The sequence below is a fragment of the Mus musculus genome, chromosome 16 (genome assembly GCF_000001635.26).
Source record: "Mus musculus strain C57BL/6J chromosome 16, GRCm38.p6 C57BL/6J".
In the NCBI taxonomy this organism is placed as follows: domain Eukaryota; kingdom Metazoa; phylum Chordata; class Mammalia; order Rodentia; family Muridae; genus Mus; species Mus musculus.
The window spans coordinates 37,508,314-37,523,200 of NC_000082.6; the positions used below are offsets into that span (position 1 = coordinate 37,508,314).

The following is a 14,887-nucleotide window of genomic DNA, read 5'->3' on the forward strand; positions in this document are numbered from 1 at the left end:
CAGCTGGGCAGCCCCAGAGCTACAGTAGCTTGCTGCCTGGGGTTTTGGAGAAATGGTATAAGTGAAAGTGATTCATATCCAGGGATATATTCTAGTGAGACAAACCAATGACTGCCTGAAGGAAAAAAGAAGCCATGGTTAACCTCCCATGCTGGCTCCTAGAGACAGGGAGATGGCGCCTTGGTTAGGGAGCCATCTTGACAGGCCCTGCCTTTGCCTGTAGAAGCTACAACTATTTGGAAAGACAGCTATTTGAAAGGAACAGGAAGATATTAGAACACGAAAACTTTCCAAGGCCTTTGGGGGTGGAAAAAGGGATGACATGGAAAAGAAAAGAAAAGAAAAGAAAAGAAAAGAAAAGAAAAGAAAAGAAAAGAAAAGAAAAGAAAAGAAAAGAAAAGAAAAGAAAAGAAAAGAAAAGGGGAAGCTGAAATTTTAGTCAAATTTCATGGCAAAATCCCAGAGAACAGCTGGGAGATTCTTACAGAAAAGGAGATAAACTATTGATGCCTACCCCCACCCCCCCCACCCCCGCCCCAAGACTGCTATTAAAGGTACTAGGGAGAATCCATTCGGGTGGTGTAGACCCTTGCTTCTCTCCCTACAAAGGAGCAGTAGTTTCCCAAAGAAATGCTACTAGAAGTCGTCTTCTAGGTTGAGGTCCATTAAAATCATAAGAACAGTGGCAAATCTGGGCTATGTGGGCAGCTCAAACAAGAGAGCCAACAAAATTAGGGAAACTGCTCCCTGCCTGTCCCCTGCTGTACACAGTGGGCAGTGGTACCCTGGGACCCCTCTTTACACTGTCACTGCATGCAGTTACCACCTTTGGGAATAGATCTGCCCCTGCTAGAGCTTCCAAGGCTAACTATTGGCACTGCTTCCATTTTTGGTTTTCCTGTCACTAACTAGGCTTCCCATAACAAGTTACTGAGCAGCTTGAGACAAGCATACCTGTCTGATAAAATAAGAGCAAGCTCTCCTGAGGTTTGTTACACGTGTTACTGAAATACAGAGGCAACAGTCAAAACCCTATATATTAAATTTTACTGTTGTATTATTTTAATTTGATTAACCTGGGATTCAAATATAAAAAGAATACACCTAGTAACCCTGGCATTAGCATAGAATTTGCTTTTGTCGTTCCCTATTTCTCCATGTAACCCACTATCTATGTGTATTTTATAATATGGGCATCTCTTTTCTGTTGTATAAAGCACTGGACCACTGTAAATTCCACCCCTCACTCACACACACCATCCCTGCTTCATGTTTGTTCTAGATGATCAGTCAACTAGAATAGCCAAGAGTTCTTGCAAACAGTACCTTATATGCCCTCTATAGGGAAAGTGAATCCTTTTACATGTAACACACTATGGATACCCTTTCTTCCCAATGTCTTCTTAGGAATGGCTGTATTTTTCTTGAAAAATATTTAGTTCCTCATTAGTGTACGTTAGTGAGTATAACCACCTCTTTAGTCTATTTCAAATGCAGCTTTAATGAGCGCCTTTATTAGTACATTTTCCACTACTGAAATGTAACTTACACAATCTCATATAAAACGAAACAAAGAACATATAGTTTAAAAATTAACGTTTTACAAATTAACATCTTTCTACAACCATGAAGGTTTAAAAAACAAAATTTTAAAGTTGAACAGTTCATGTATTTAAGATAAATACATAAAAAGGTTTTTTAAGGCAATTCATTGCCAAAAGTTTAAGTCGCATCAAATTGCACCTGTGCTCTTAAGACAATGACCGATGAGGAGCCTCTAACATCTTTACATGGAAAGAGTGCTCATGGTAGGTATGCTCCAAGAAGTCAGAGCCAGAAACTAACCAGCTTTACCCTGTAGTAAGTCGACTGTCAATATTCAGTCATCCAACAACCAGGTAACCATGTCATCACTTTATACAAGGCTCAGATTCTCTAAAACGTTCTTAGCTTCACACATATACTACAAAATGACAACTAAAAGTCACAATGCAAGGGAAAATACTATAAAAGTTTCATTGCTGTAGACCTTATATGAAAGTCCTTTATTTTTTAAGTTCTGCCTTCAGGAATAACACCATGCTAATGACTATGTTCCTTGAGGTTACAATGCTCAACAACACAGTAGAGGCACTGAAGTACGATATCTGATGAGGCTCAAAGGAGAGACAAATAAAGGTTTTGATGACCTCTGGAAGAGTGAGGAAAGTGGGGGAATCAGCACTTCTACACTGCTCAGTACTGGAAAGGCTCCTCAATTCAGAGCGCTGGCACAGGTCTGTAGAACAAGTGGGGGAAGTGGGGCCAGTCTCAGCTTTCCATCTGAGATTTCCAAATCACACTGAGGCAGCTCTAAGGCACAGTTCCCAGTACTCTCCATTCGTCAACCTGGATGCAGACTCCTTCCCTTCATGCATGTGCTCCTTGAATTTCTCCATGCGGGTAGACCTAACCTGCTTTGTTTATCTAAAGTACAACCCAAAAGGTCTATGAGAAGGAAACAATCTACCGGCCTTATGGGCTCTACAGACGAGGGTTCTAGCTTACACAGGAACCTAAGGTTCAGGCCCCCCTCTCCTGTACTCTCTCACTCCATTTACAGACTGGCCCACACTCAGTTTTGAGGAAGATGAAGTGCTTGGGTACTCCATTCCCCTAAGCAGTGACCTGCTTCTTGGTAAGCTGCTTTGGTTGGCAGGATTATAAGCAATTGTCTCAGACGCCTGACCACAGTGCAGCTGCAATACTAGGGAACACTTATCCCTAGTGGGGTTCTGAACGTAGACAGGAACATTTTACTCAGAGTGAGAAAACTATGTCTTAAAAAGGAAAGGAAAAAATTAGATAAAGAAATAGAGAAAAATATTAATACTTTAATAGTAAGAGGGAACTGAATACTTATAACCTACCTACCTTTCTGGGAAGTTTCTTACATTAAAAAAAAAAATCAAATTTGCTCTCCTACTATGCTTCTGTGCTAGATTACCAGGTGCTTTCTTACACGGGCGGGAAGGCCCTTAAGCACCTGATGGGAGTTTCTCTGCAATGGGCAGCAGCAGGGAGAGCAGGGAAAGCTCACTCAAAGAGATCCTCAAACATACGCTGGCCCATGGCTATGTATGCTTCCTTCTCTTCTGGGGTCATCTGGGCCACCAGCTCCGGCCGCTGGCTAACTTCACTGTAGGAAAATGGACAGCCAGCCACCATAACAATGGGGTCATCTGCTACTTCCTCAAACTCCTCGTCTTCCTCATCTTCATCGCGATGATGATGAGGAGGAGCCGCAGCTGCTGGCCGAGGTGGAGAGTCATCATCTGACTCGCTGGTCTCACTCTCAGAGTCACTGCCATTAGCAGCTGTCACCGGAGCGGCTGCTCCCACAGAGCCAGCTGTCACCGAGGAAGTCTTCTTCTCATGAATGAGTAGAGCTCGCATGACCTCCTCATTGTCATCAGGCCCCGCACGGGCTTCCTCGCGCTCCTGAAATGTGTCCACATCGATGCCACCTGGAAGTTAAAAGCCAGAAAATCAAGATCCTTAAATTCTAAGACCATTCATTTATAACTAATGCAAAAGAAGGCTTTAATGCCTTATGTCTACGTTCACAAATACAACAACGCAGAGCTCACTGCTTCCGTTTTCTGAGCTGCTGGTCTACAAAACATCTAAAATGTTTCTTAGAAACTAAAGTTTAAGTAGCACAGTGACTAAGCACATGGAATTTACAGGTTTACAGAAGCTTACATGACTGTGAGTGGTGAGTTCTCCCCCTCCCCCAGGCAAGCTGTACTATTTTAAGCAAAAATTTCAATTTCTAAACATTTGGAAAGTGAGAGAAGGGGCAACCGCTAAGACTCCGGGCAAGAACCCGTGAGATGGTGCCAAGATAGCACAGCAGCCGGTATAACACAGAATGAAAGCACGGCTTTCACCTCACTCAGAGTAAAAGCCAGAGGCCTACCAATGCCCAAAGGTGCTACCTCATCCCAAACTCCTCCTGGCCACCAACCTCTACCCATTCTCCCCGCTTATTCATTCTGTGCCAGCTATAGTTGCTACTCCTGAACACATTCCAGCACACACTCCCTCATGGTATCTGGATTGCCTGTTTGCCCTGACGGAATTATTTTTTGTCTAGATCTTTATGTGACTAACTTCCCTTTGTCTTTATGTCTTTACTCAAATGTCACTTTAGCAAGGCTGTGTTTTTCCTCACAGTGCTCATTTTCCGACATAGCGACTTAGGCTTATTGCCTCTGTTCCTTTCTAAGGATGTAGAATCTGCCACAACAAATTCTACCTCTTATTCACTGTGGCCCCAGCAGCAGGACAATACCTGCCGCGAGTTAGGCAGTGAGTAAGAACTGGCTGAATGAGTAGATAAATGGCAGTGCCATCTTCCTGAAGCAAATTATACAAACTTTGAACTCACTGTAAAATGGTCATTAATTGAAGAAATAAAATTTCTCTCACCACATATAAGCACATATACACTTTATACACACATCTTGGCTGATACACTACGGTGACACATTTGTTGGTATTTTACATTTAGTTAGACTCAAACAGACCTCCCTTTTAAATATATAAAAGGACTCAAAGTCACTTGGAACCTGTCTCCTTGATTCAAATATTAACACATATTGGCTATGTGGTTTGGGTAAGGTTACACTATTTTTCTTTACTCCAATTTCCCCAAGTATAACATTGGAAAGAAAATAATAGTATTTGCTTCACTGAATTCCTGTGGAGCCCAAGGGAATGTGAAGTACTCAGAATGGGTCTGATATATAGGAAATTACCAACCATCATCAAGACAAGGCTCAGAAACGGTGGATTCTGCCCATGAGTAAAGTGGAATTACAATCACCTTGTACTACGCTGAGCACACAGCTGGAGCTAGGTATTTTGGAAAGACCAGAAATCCTACGTGAGATACCGGGCAAAGAGAAAAGAATGCTACAGAAAACAGACTTCTTCGCATAAGACGGACATCAGAATCCAAGCTAAATGCTGCTGAAGGCAGACGCTCCTTCCAGAATGCTCATTGCCTAAGCAGCACAGAGCAAGAAGGGCAGGAAAGGCTCGAGGGCCTCCGGGCAAGCTGTTTCTAAAGGGTGCTCTTTCAAATACTTTACTTCTACCAACATGGCATTTTAATGTTCAAAGTACAAATATGAGGAAATGGAAATACACTTTGTAAAATAAAAGTAAACATGCACATGGTGGATAGTCTGACCACACAGTCGGGGGGAAGGAATTGGTTTGTTAACAGATTAAAACTGAAGACAAAAACAAAGATGAATATGCCTGTTTCTGGGTGAGAAAGTAGAGGTAATACTTCCAGGAAGTCCTATGTAACAGCTAAAAGTTACAAAGAAGGTGCATGCTGTCTGTCAAAGTCACTGATGCTGCTACGCGAGTTGGGGGCTTTATGTAGATGTAGAAAGCAGATGTAGAAAAAAAAATTGAAAAGCTAAAGTTTGCCTAAGTCACCAAAAAGATATTTACATAGTCAAAGAGAAAGAACACCTGCATATAGAAAAATAATGTAAACTATGTTGAATGACACAGTCTAAGTTATTAAATACAAGGTTGGACAACATCTGTCCTAAAGGACCCTGTCCATGTTTCTAACACTAGTCTTAGCATGCTTCCAGAACCAAAGTAACAAACAAAATGTCAGGTAAAAACCAAACGGTACTGAAAATGAAACTTCAGTCTTTAGTGATCTGTGTATAAGCTACAGGTACCATCCTGGTCAGTGGGTTCAAGAATGCATAGTAGAACTAGAGATGGACTGGAGAAAGCAAAACAAAAACCTCTGACTGCAAATGACTTTGGGAAAGAGGTCACTGTGAAGGAAAGCAGGGGCACAGGGAATCAATCATTGGTGTTGTAATGAAGACACGACTGAAGCCTGTAAAAATTCAGGTAGACACAAAAATAATTCACGTTTGAGGAAAATTCGGTTCAGGACAAACAAGACACTCTTACTAATTCAATGAGCAGCCCATGTTCAGCATCATGACAAGCAAGGACAGATGTAAATACTATCCATCTTACACAGAAAACTTGGGTAGACTAGCTTATTTAAGCCCATGACTCATATTCTATTATCCTATGAATTATAAATGTTCAAAGTTAAACTTACTAGCTTAATTGTATATTATGTTAGTTAATAATTTTATCTGAGTTAATTTAGTTTCTAAGTTCATCAAAAAAATAAGATTTGATTGCTTCAAGAACAGGGAAAAAGCCAAGTTGAGGAAAATAAGCCTATTGAATACTACTACTACATAACTTAACTACTACATAACCCAGAACAACTTCAACCCAAATAACTGAACATTGCAGGTTAATCAGTGAGGAAGAAAGAAAATATGGTTGTCACAGAAATATTTTCTGACTGGAACTGGACTCTCAAAGGGAGTCAATTACAGGAGAGCTACTACCTGCAGCCACAGCGCCCCCTTCTCTCTTCCCGACTGCTGGGATATCCAGCATACAGACGCAAATCTTAGGAATGAAGGTAGGGGAAGGTTAAAATAGGAGGGGCTTTCCGTAACTGAGAGGCTTCTGCACGGAAGAGCCCATTCACGTGACAAGCTAATAAGAAAACCCAGCAGGACAGGCAGTCCACTCCTGTGGCCTCGGCTTCCCAGTCCGTCCCAGTCTGCTCAGTCTCAGATGCTGTTTCCCTGCCATCTCCCAAGGCTGAATCCAGTACCTGAGCTTAGAACCCACAAGTAAAACCCTGCACTCCTTACACTTGAGAAAATGATTACCAACTGCTAACCTTTTGGGGCTCAGAGACTTACAAAATTGTCCAAAATAAAGTTCTATCAATTTTCTTGGACACAGGGTCACTCAATCCTTTATCATGTGGTATCTTCCTATATACCTCAGCTAGCAAAAGGTTCCTTGTTACTTATGAGAAAATAAAACAACACTTTAACAAAAAATTAAAATATGGCAGTATTTCAAGTCTGAAAACAGACATCTGGGACTGGAGAGATGGAGTAGTGTTTAAGAGGACTTGTCACTCTTCCAGAGGACCTGAGTTCAGTTCCCAGCATCCTCGTGGAAGCACTAAAATATCTGTGACTCTAGTTCCAGAGAATCTAATACCATCTTCTTACTTTCTTGGGCACTAGGAATCATGTAGTGCAAACACAAATGTACAGGCAAATACTAATACATATAAAAATATAAATAAATCTTTAAAAATGTATGTTAACTTGACTACACTGAAAGACAACGGAACACAGTTGGTGTTAACGCTTAGTGCTCAGTCTCCTACAGTAAATTTTCAACAAACCAAGAATTAATTACCCAGGCATTCTCCTTCTAAGATGAGTTACCTTCCAGCAGCTCCCTTACCTATCCACCTTCCCACTCTTACCTTCCTTCATCTCTTCAGAACTGTATGCCCCTTGGACAGTGCTCTCTCTCAACCAAATGGGTCTCTCTTTGGCAGCTTTCCCTTCCAGCGAGGGGCGATGCACATCATCTTGATCATCCATGTTAATGACAACATTCTGAGTATACAAGTCCTCATACGAGGGGCCTTTGTTGGTCCACGCCTCTCGGTGGTGCCCACCTGCCAGGCCAGCAGCTCCAGCAGCAGTTGCTGCTCGGTCCTTGCTGTAGAAAAGAGAGATGAACAAGGAGGAAAGTTATGTAACATGAAGGACAGCTGGCGAGAGGCCTAATACATTAGGAATTTGAACAAAAGTTATCTAGCAATGAGGCAGGCATACCTCAACAACTCTTCGAGAACACAACGTGAAAGCTATATGGCCTACATCATATTTAAGTTCTTCAAACACTGGACCCTCTTGCATATATGAACACCTAGAATTTTAGAGATTGATATATGACCATTAACTGGCATGGGGGAGGGGAAGGACACAGTGACAGTCTACTTAAAAACCATCCCCCATATCTTCCATGAGAATTTTGTTTAAAAACAAAATAAAAGGTATTGTATCTTAATATTTTTTTAATTCAACTTTAAACTAGGGTGTTTTTGTATGTGACCATAGAAGAAGTTAGGAAATTACTCCACGGGCCAGACCTCAAGGTAGAATTAATCTCTTCCTGCCCCTCACTGACCAGGGCACATCCCTCTTCAGAAGGCAGGCTCTTCTCCCTAGCTGCATCCTTCTATTACAGCTATACTGACTCTCTGTGCCCACAGCAGGGGTGCGGATGTTTCCTGGTCTGGTCTGCTCTTACCTCTGTGGCTTTCCTTGCCTGTCAGCCCACTTGAGACCCAATCAATCCTCCTCTTTCTCCAATCACTAGGCTTTGCCATTTCTTTGAGCTAAGCCAAGTTTTCCTTCTCGCTGCTGCTTCCTATGATCCCTGCTTTAACATTTTCAATCTTGATCTCTATCAAGCTGTCTTTAATGTGCCTGTTTAGAGGCTCCAAACGCCCTGTGAGGTTTCCTCAACTGTCTGCTCCCTCCATGCTTGTGAGTGTTTGCAGAGCCCACATGTGCTCACATCTCATGACTTCCCTGACTTCTCTCACACTTTTCTAAATGTCTCCCTGCATTTCCATATCTGTTGGTTCGTGTGGAAACCATGTCATCCTAAATCTAACGGTCATTCTGTTAATCCTCTTCCCTCCTGAGCAACTAGGAACCCCTGTCCTTGTTTTTCTGTTTGCTGCTTTGCTCTTCCTTCTTTCCTTCCTGCCTTCCTTTTTTCTTCCTTCCTTTTTCTTCCTTCCTTCCTGCCTGCCTTTCCTTTCCTTTTCCCTTCCCCCTCCCCTCCCCTTCCCTTTCCCCTTCCCCCTTTCCTTCCTTCCTTCCTTCCTTCCTTCCTTCCTTCCTTCCTTTCTTTCTTTCTTTCTTTCTCTCTCTCTCTCTCTCTCTCTCTCTCTTTCTTTCTTTCTTTCTTTCTTTCTTTCTTTCTTTCTTTCTTTCTCTTCCTTTCTTCCTGAGACCACCTCACAGCTCCTTGCCGTGCCTAAGCAACTGACTGGCTGGCTACCTGTCTCTTAGAACACCATCTGACCATCCTCTAGAGGTAGTCTTGGGCTTATCTCATCCCCCTGCCTTGCTTTTGGTTATACTTTTGAAACCAAGCAACAAGCTCTTTCCAGCTACTTGGTGAATGTGTATTCCAGTTACTGCCTCTGCATTCTTTTCATTATCCTACCTGTACCTAAGGCTATTCTATACCGCTCGTGCCCACAGTTTCCTCCCTGGCACCAGTTCTACCTGGTCTTAGTCATTTCTTTTCCTCCTCCCTACTTGTCTCCTTGCTCCTGCTCTGGATATGTCCAAATATATCCATACCATCTTTATGCTTGCTTTTTTGATGTCTCATGCTACAATTGCAAGCACTTGATTTCTCTCTACCTTCTGTTCCTTTCCACATTCACTTAATATCACTTTTTGCATCGTTTACTCAGTTCAGCCATTATCTGTCCCTAGACATTCTACCTTTCTCCCTGTGCGGCTGCCTACAATGTAGCTTGGCTTTGTGAACTCTTTTCACCCTTAGCACTCATGTTCCTTTTGTTTTCTCATCTGGCTCCATCCTTGGTTTTGTGCTTCTATCACATGTTGAGTTCTCCATTCTCATCTAGTCTTCTCCCAACACCCTGTCAATGCTTTGTCTATCCTCAGCCAACATCTTCATCTTGATGTACTCAGCCTGCTTTTTACATGTCAGGCAGATGTGGCTTCCTGAGTTGGCTAACTCCAGTGAGGAGAGAAGAAGGGTGTGGTGCTCTAGTGTGGACCTACATTTACTTTATTATGATGATGTCTTTACAACAAGACTCTCTGAGACGATTTCTCTTTACACATAATCCTGAACTCATCGACTCATGGAGTTAACTGTGAAGACTATCTCAAGAAGTCATAAGAGGTACTTTGAAGAAAGACAAGAAAAATAGAAATGACAATCAGAATGAATAAAGAAGACCACTCATAAAAATCTTACTTTTGTTTTTTGTTTTTGTTTTTGTTTTGTTTTTTTGAGAAATTCAAGGCAGATTTTATTTGGGGCATCAAGTAATGACAGGAACTGTTTATGTCTCAGCAGTGAGTTAATTTACTGAGTTAAACATGAAGCTGCCTGTGATGTGGATGGCAATGTTTCCCTATTAGTCACGACTCCTCTGTTTTTATTTATCATTTTTCTTTAAATATTGATGGCTAGTTGCTCCAAAGAACTCTAAGAACGTTCCCCGCCAAAGTAAAACCTAGCTGCTCTGAGTACCAACCATGCAATTTCATTCTCATTATCTGATATTGGTTTATAAATATACAGAGTAATTCTAGCCAGTAAGACACTGGCAGACAGATAGGATAAAATATGTTTTCTAGAACGTTTCTTTAGTCATATTTTTAAATAAGACACAAGGAAAGGATGCTATCTATCTCTCTCCATTTGGATATTTTCATCTGCAGGTAATATTTAAGACCCAGATGGCTACCCTAGAGCAGTTCCCCTCACAGTCCCAAGAAGCCAACACAACAGGAGAGAGCAGAGAAGGAAGAAGTCTAGACCCTTCAGGATGCAACTGTGCTAAGTCAGAGCCTCTGGGCATGGAAGGCAAATTATCAGAAAGACACTCTGACTCATGGTGTTAGGAGGTAAGTGCACGGTAACTGATAAAGTTACAAAATTTTCTGTACAACTGGGAAGAAATACTATTAGCTCAGGACTTGCTATTCTTAAACAGTAAATACCAGAGGGAATTTTAAAAAAATAAAAGTGCCACTAGAAAAAAATCATGCTGAGTGAGATAATCCAGACTCAAAAAGATAAATACAGTATGTATTCATTTACATGCAGAAGTTAACTATTAGGTCTTTGATAAGCAGGCTAGAGTCCATATAGCCAAAGGAATTAGGTACAGAATAAGGGACTTGGAGGTGGGGTATGATCTTCCTAGGAAGGGGAAATAGAATATAGTTGTGGATGGACTGAATGGGAAGATCAAGTGGGGAGAGCAAGGGAAAAAGAGGTAAGGAAGACACACAGAGAGGGACAGCTTTTCCGTTCTGTTTTTTGGTTTGTTTGGATTTCGTTTGTTTGTTTTGAGACAGGGTTTCTCTGTGTATCCTTGGCTGTCCTAGAACTCACTCTGTAGACCAGGCTGACTTCAAACCCAAGAGATCCACCTGCCTCTGCCTTCTGAATACTGGGATTACATGCGTGTACCACCACCTGGCAGATTCTTAAAACATAAACATTTATAAAAGAAATCTAAATGGAGTCACCAAATAACAGGGAAGACAGAGCCCCAAGTAGACATCTCTTGCCACCAAATGAAACCTACAGCGCTGAGAATGAGGTACATTTAATTGAGTTGTTGGCCAAGTGGATCCCATAGAAACCCCCTAACAACCCAGGCTATTCCCAAGGCTATTGGTTGTTCTCCACAAACTGACAGTAAAGCCCTATTGCTGAAGACAAGACCCACACAACTCACTGACCACAGAGCAGTCAGGCTAGTACTTACTTAGAACTCTGACCACTACTTACCAATGTTGATAGTCCTGGAAGGAACTATGTACACTACCAGCGAAGACAGATAAACACCAACCCAAGTACAAATGCTGCAATCTGCAATGGTGACCTAAGACATGTGGGTCCAATGGTGGTATAAAAGTTGTGAAGGTAATCAACCACTGTGGTGGTGTGAAGAGGTATGCCCCACAGACTCCTGGGTTTGAATGCTTGGCCCACAGGGAGTGGCACTATCAGAGGTGTGGCCTTACTACAGGAGGGTGGACTTGTCACTGTTGGAGCAGGATTTTAAAGTCTTATATGCTCAAGCTCCACCCCGTGTGAAACAAAAGCCAGTCTCCCCCTGGCTGCCTGTGGATCAAGATGTAGAACTGTCACCTCCTCCAGTGCTGTGCCTGCCAGAACGCTGCAATGTTTCCCACCATGATGATAATGGACTGAACCTCTCAAACTGTAAGCCAGCCCCAATGAAATGTTATCTTTCTAAGAGTTGCCTTGGTCATGGTGTCTGTTCACAGCAATAAAACCCAAACTAAAACAACCACTTTCTGATTGAACAGAGGCTCATTCTAGGAGACAGAACCCATGAGTGACACTGCCCAGGTGAATCTGAGACTAGCTAGGCCATGGACCTAGGGGAACTGCTAAAGAATTTACCAATAAAATGATTCCTAATGATAGTCTGCTGTACTCATAAACCAGTGTTTGCTCAGTCAGCACAAGAAAAGCTTCTCCCTGCAGCAGATGGAATGAACAAATACTAAGACCCACCACTAGACAAAGTGCAGAGAGTGAGAGACCTTGGAATACTCAGTCCTAGATGAGATGTGTCCATCAGACCCCCTCCCTTCTGTGATCAAGAAATTTGGTGGAACAGGAGGCAGAAAAATTTTAAGAGCCAATGTAAATGAAAGATACCAAAGGAAACTGTCTTCTAAACACAGCTGGTCTGATACACACATGAACTCAGAGACTGTGGCAACACCCACAGAACCTACATGGGTCCAAGCAGATGGGGTCTCAGTGCTGAGAGGAGAAGCAGACATATCCCTAACCCAGAAACTATTTCCTAATGATAATCACTCACAAAGGAAAATGTGTTTTCTCCAATGGAGTCTCACTGGGTATGGAAAGCACATCTTAGGGCAGGTCCTCGCCCAGCAGTAGATGGTCACACCAAGTCAATGATACTTTTGGAGGGTTTTTTTTTTAAATCTTACAAATCTTTTACTTATATATTGTGGTTTCCAATTTTGCTTCATGAATTTCCTGTGTGCGTGTAAATATATGTGTCTCAGCATCTGTTTGCTTTTTGTACTTTTTCTTTGGCAAGTTTGTCCTATTCTGGTTTGATTTTATCTTATATTATTATTATTATTGTTATTATTTTGATCCCTGTGTTTCTAATGAAAGGGTCTGCATTCTTGTGGGAGGAAGTAGGAAGGATTTAAAAGAACATGGGGGAGGGGAAATGGCATCAATACATTGTTATGAACAAAGATCTATTTTCAGTAAAAAAAATAAAATAGAAACTCCAAAAGTCCACACAAATACACCTGGAATAGTCAGGAGGAGGCTGATGGGTGTGACCTCACCGTGGTACTGGAAAGAAGGAAGCACTTCTCACTTATGCTTTCCAAAAAAAGAATAGAATAACCTGTGTGGGTGGAGACAGCTCAGAGGTTAAAGGCGTTGTTGTTCTTACAGAGGCTCTGCATTCACTTCTCAGCACTCACAAGGAATCGGACCCCTTAGTCTGGCCTCTGTGGGCACCAGCCACACATACATACTTGCAAGCAAAACACTCACAGACATGAACTAAAAGAGCAAATAAATCTTTAAAAATACATAATGACTTTTTACGGCATAGTAGAACTAAGCCTGCCTAGCCATTAATTCAAACACTAGAGCACACTGTGGGAAAAGGAAGGAGGGAAGCAGTCCTAACCCATAGGTAACACCGCACCTCCACAAAGGTGCATTTAACACTATGACAACAAGTTTGTCTTGAAGATATTTCACAAGAATAAAATGTTCAAAAAAAAAAAAAAAGCCGGGCATGGTGGCACACGCCTTTAATCCCAGGACTTGGGAGGCAGAGGCAGGCAGATTTCTGAGTTCGAGGCCAGCCTGGTCTACAGAGTGAGTTCCAGGACAGCCAGGGCTGCAGAGAATCCTTGTCTCGAAAAACCAAAAAAAAAAAAAAAATGTTGCATATTCGCACTTATACATGAACCCTAGCTTTTAATTTTAAATATGTGTATGTGTGAGAATATATGTGTGGGTGCTGGAGGCAGGGGCATGGAGAGGTCAGGGAGGAAGATCAACAAAAAACAAGGTATGCATGCAAAGACCACAACAAAACTTACATGCTAATTTAAAAACAAACAAAAATCTATAGGAAAATGCTAAATTCTCGAAATAGTTTTGGCCTTTGAGAGTTGATTAGAAGCCAGCAGTGGTGTCACATGCCTTTAATCCCAGTACTCAGGATGTAGAGGCAGATCGATCTCTGAGTTCAAGGTCACCCTGGTCTACAAAACTGGTTCCAGGGTAGCCAGGGCTACTCAGAGAAACCCTATCTTGATGGAGTAGGAGTAGAAAGGAGGGTGGGTTAAATAGGAAAATTCAAATATTCTCAAGAGGCACAACTAATTTAGAACAGCTATGAATTGGCTAAATGCTGCAGGCCGCAGCAGAGCAGTGGCTGAGGTGAAAACGACTATTTAAAGATTCTTGCCACAGGCCTACTTTCCACTGCATTCAGTACGAACTAATGTGAGCACAGGCAGGAGTTAACAAGACAGGCACGGCGGAACCTGGAACCTCTGTGACATCTGAGTCTGTAGTCTCCTGGTAAATACTCATTCTAGCCTCCAAAGTTAAAGCCAGCACAGGTTTTAAAAGGCTCCTGGTAAAGCACAAGGGTTCCACTCACCTTTGCTTCAGTGCTGGGATTTCTGTGGGTTCTGGTTCAAGTATTTCATAGGCCAAGTTTACATCCTCTGTCTCCCGAAGCAATGCATAAATGGGCTCAATTTGTTCATTAAATCTTGCCAAAAGCGTGCGAGCATCTTTTTTGGGCATTGCTGATTCATCTTCTTCTACCTCTGTATGGCAAAAGGTGCAGCGGAAAGTTCCTACAGAAAAGTCAAGTCTCAGGTCAGAAGAGGGAAATCTTCAAGATAAGCCCAAGCTCCACGCCTCCAATGTTTGGGTAAAACCTCCTAACACAAACAGGTCAGAAGAACTGATTTTCTTCAAGATTCTATAATTTTCTGTCATATTCATCATAGATCTGTCCATCTCTATATATGTCCATCATTTTATGCTGAAATCTCACAAATAAGTTTTTGAAAATCACATTTCTAACATGTTTACATTTAGC

The 14,887-nt window shown here is 42.0% G+C and overlaps 1 protein-coding gene across 2 annotated transcripts in view; it reads right to left on the reverse strand.

Annotated features, from left to right (window-relative positions):
* Window positions 1-1,482: 1,482 nt before the first annotated feature.
* The window catches only part of Gtf2e1 (general transcription factor II E, polypeptide 1 (alpha subunit)), a 29,994-nt gene continuing 16,589 nt past the window's right edge, over window positions 1,483-14,887 (reverse strand). For both annotated transcript variants that reach the window (NM_028812.4, NM_001355727.1), the window contains exons 3-5: window positions 14,438-14,639; window positions 7,406-7,647; window positions 1,483-3,506 (exon numbers count right to left, since the gene is read on the reverse strand). In NM_028812.4, the coding sequence (NP_083088.1) occupies window positions 3,076-3,506; window positions 7,406-7,647; window positions 14,438-14,639 (875 nt within the window). In that variant the 3' untranslated portion in view covers window positions 1,483-3,075. The remainder of the gene's footprint in view (window positions 3,507-7,405; window positions 7,648-14,437; window positions 14,640-14,887) is intronic.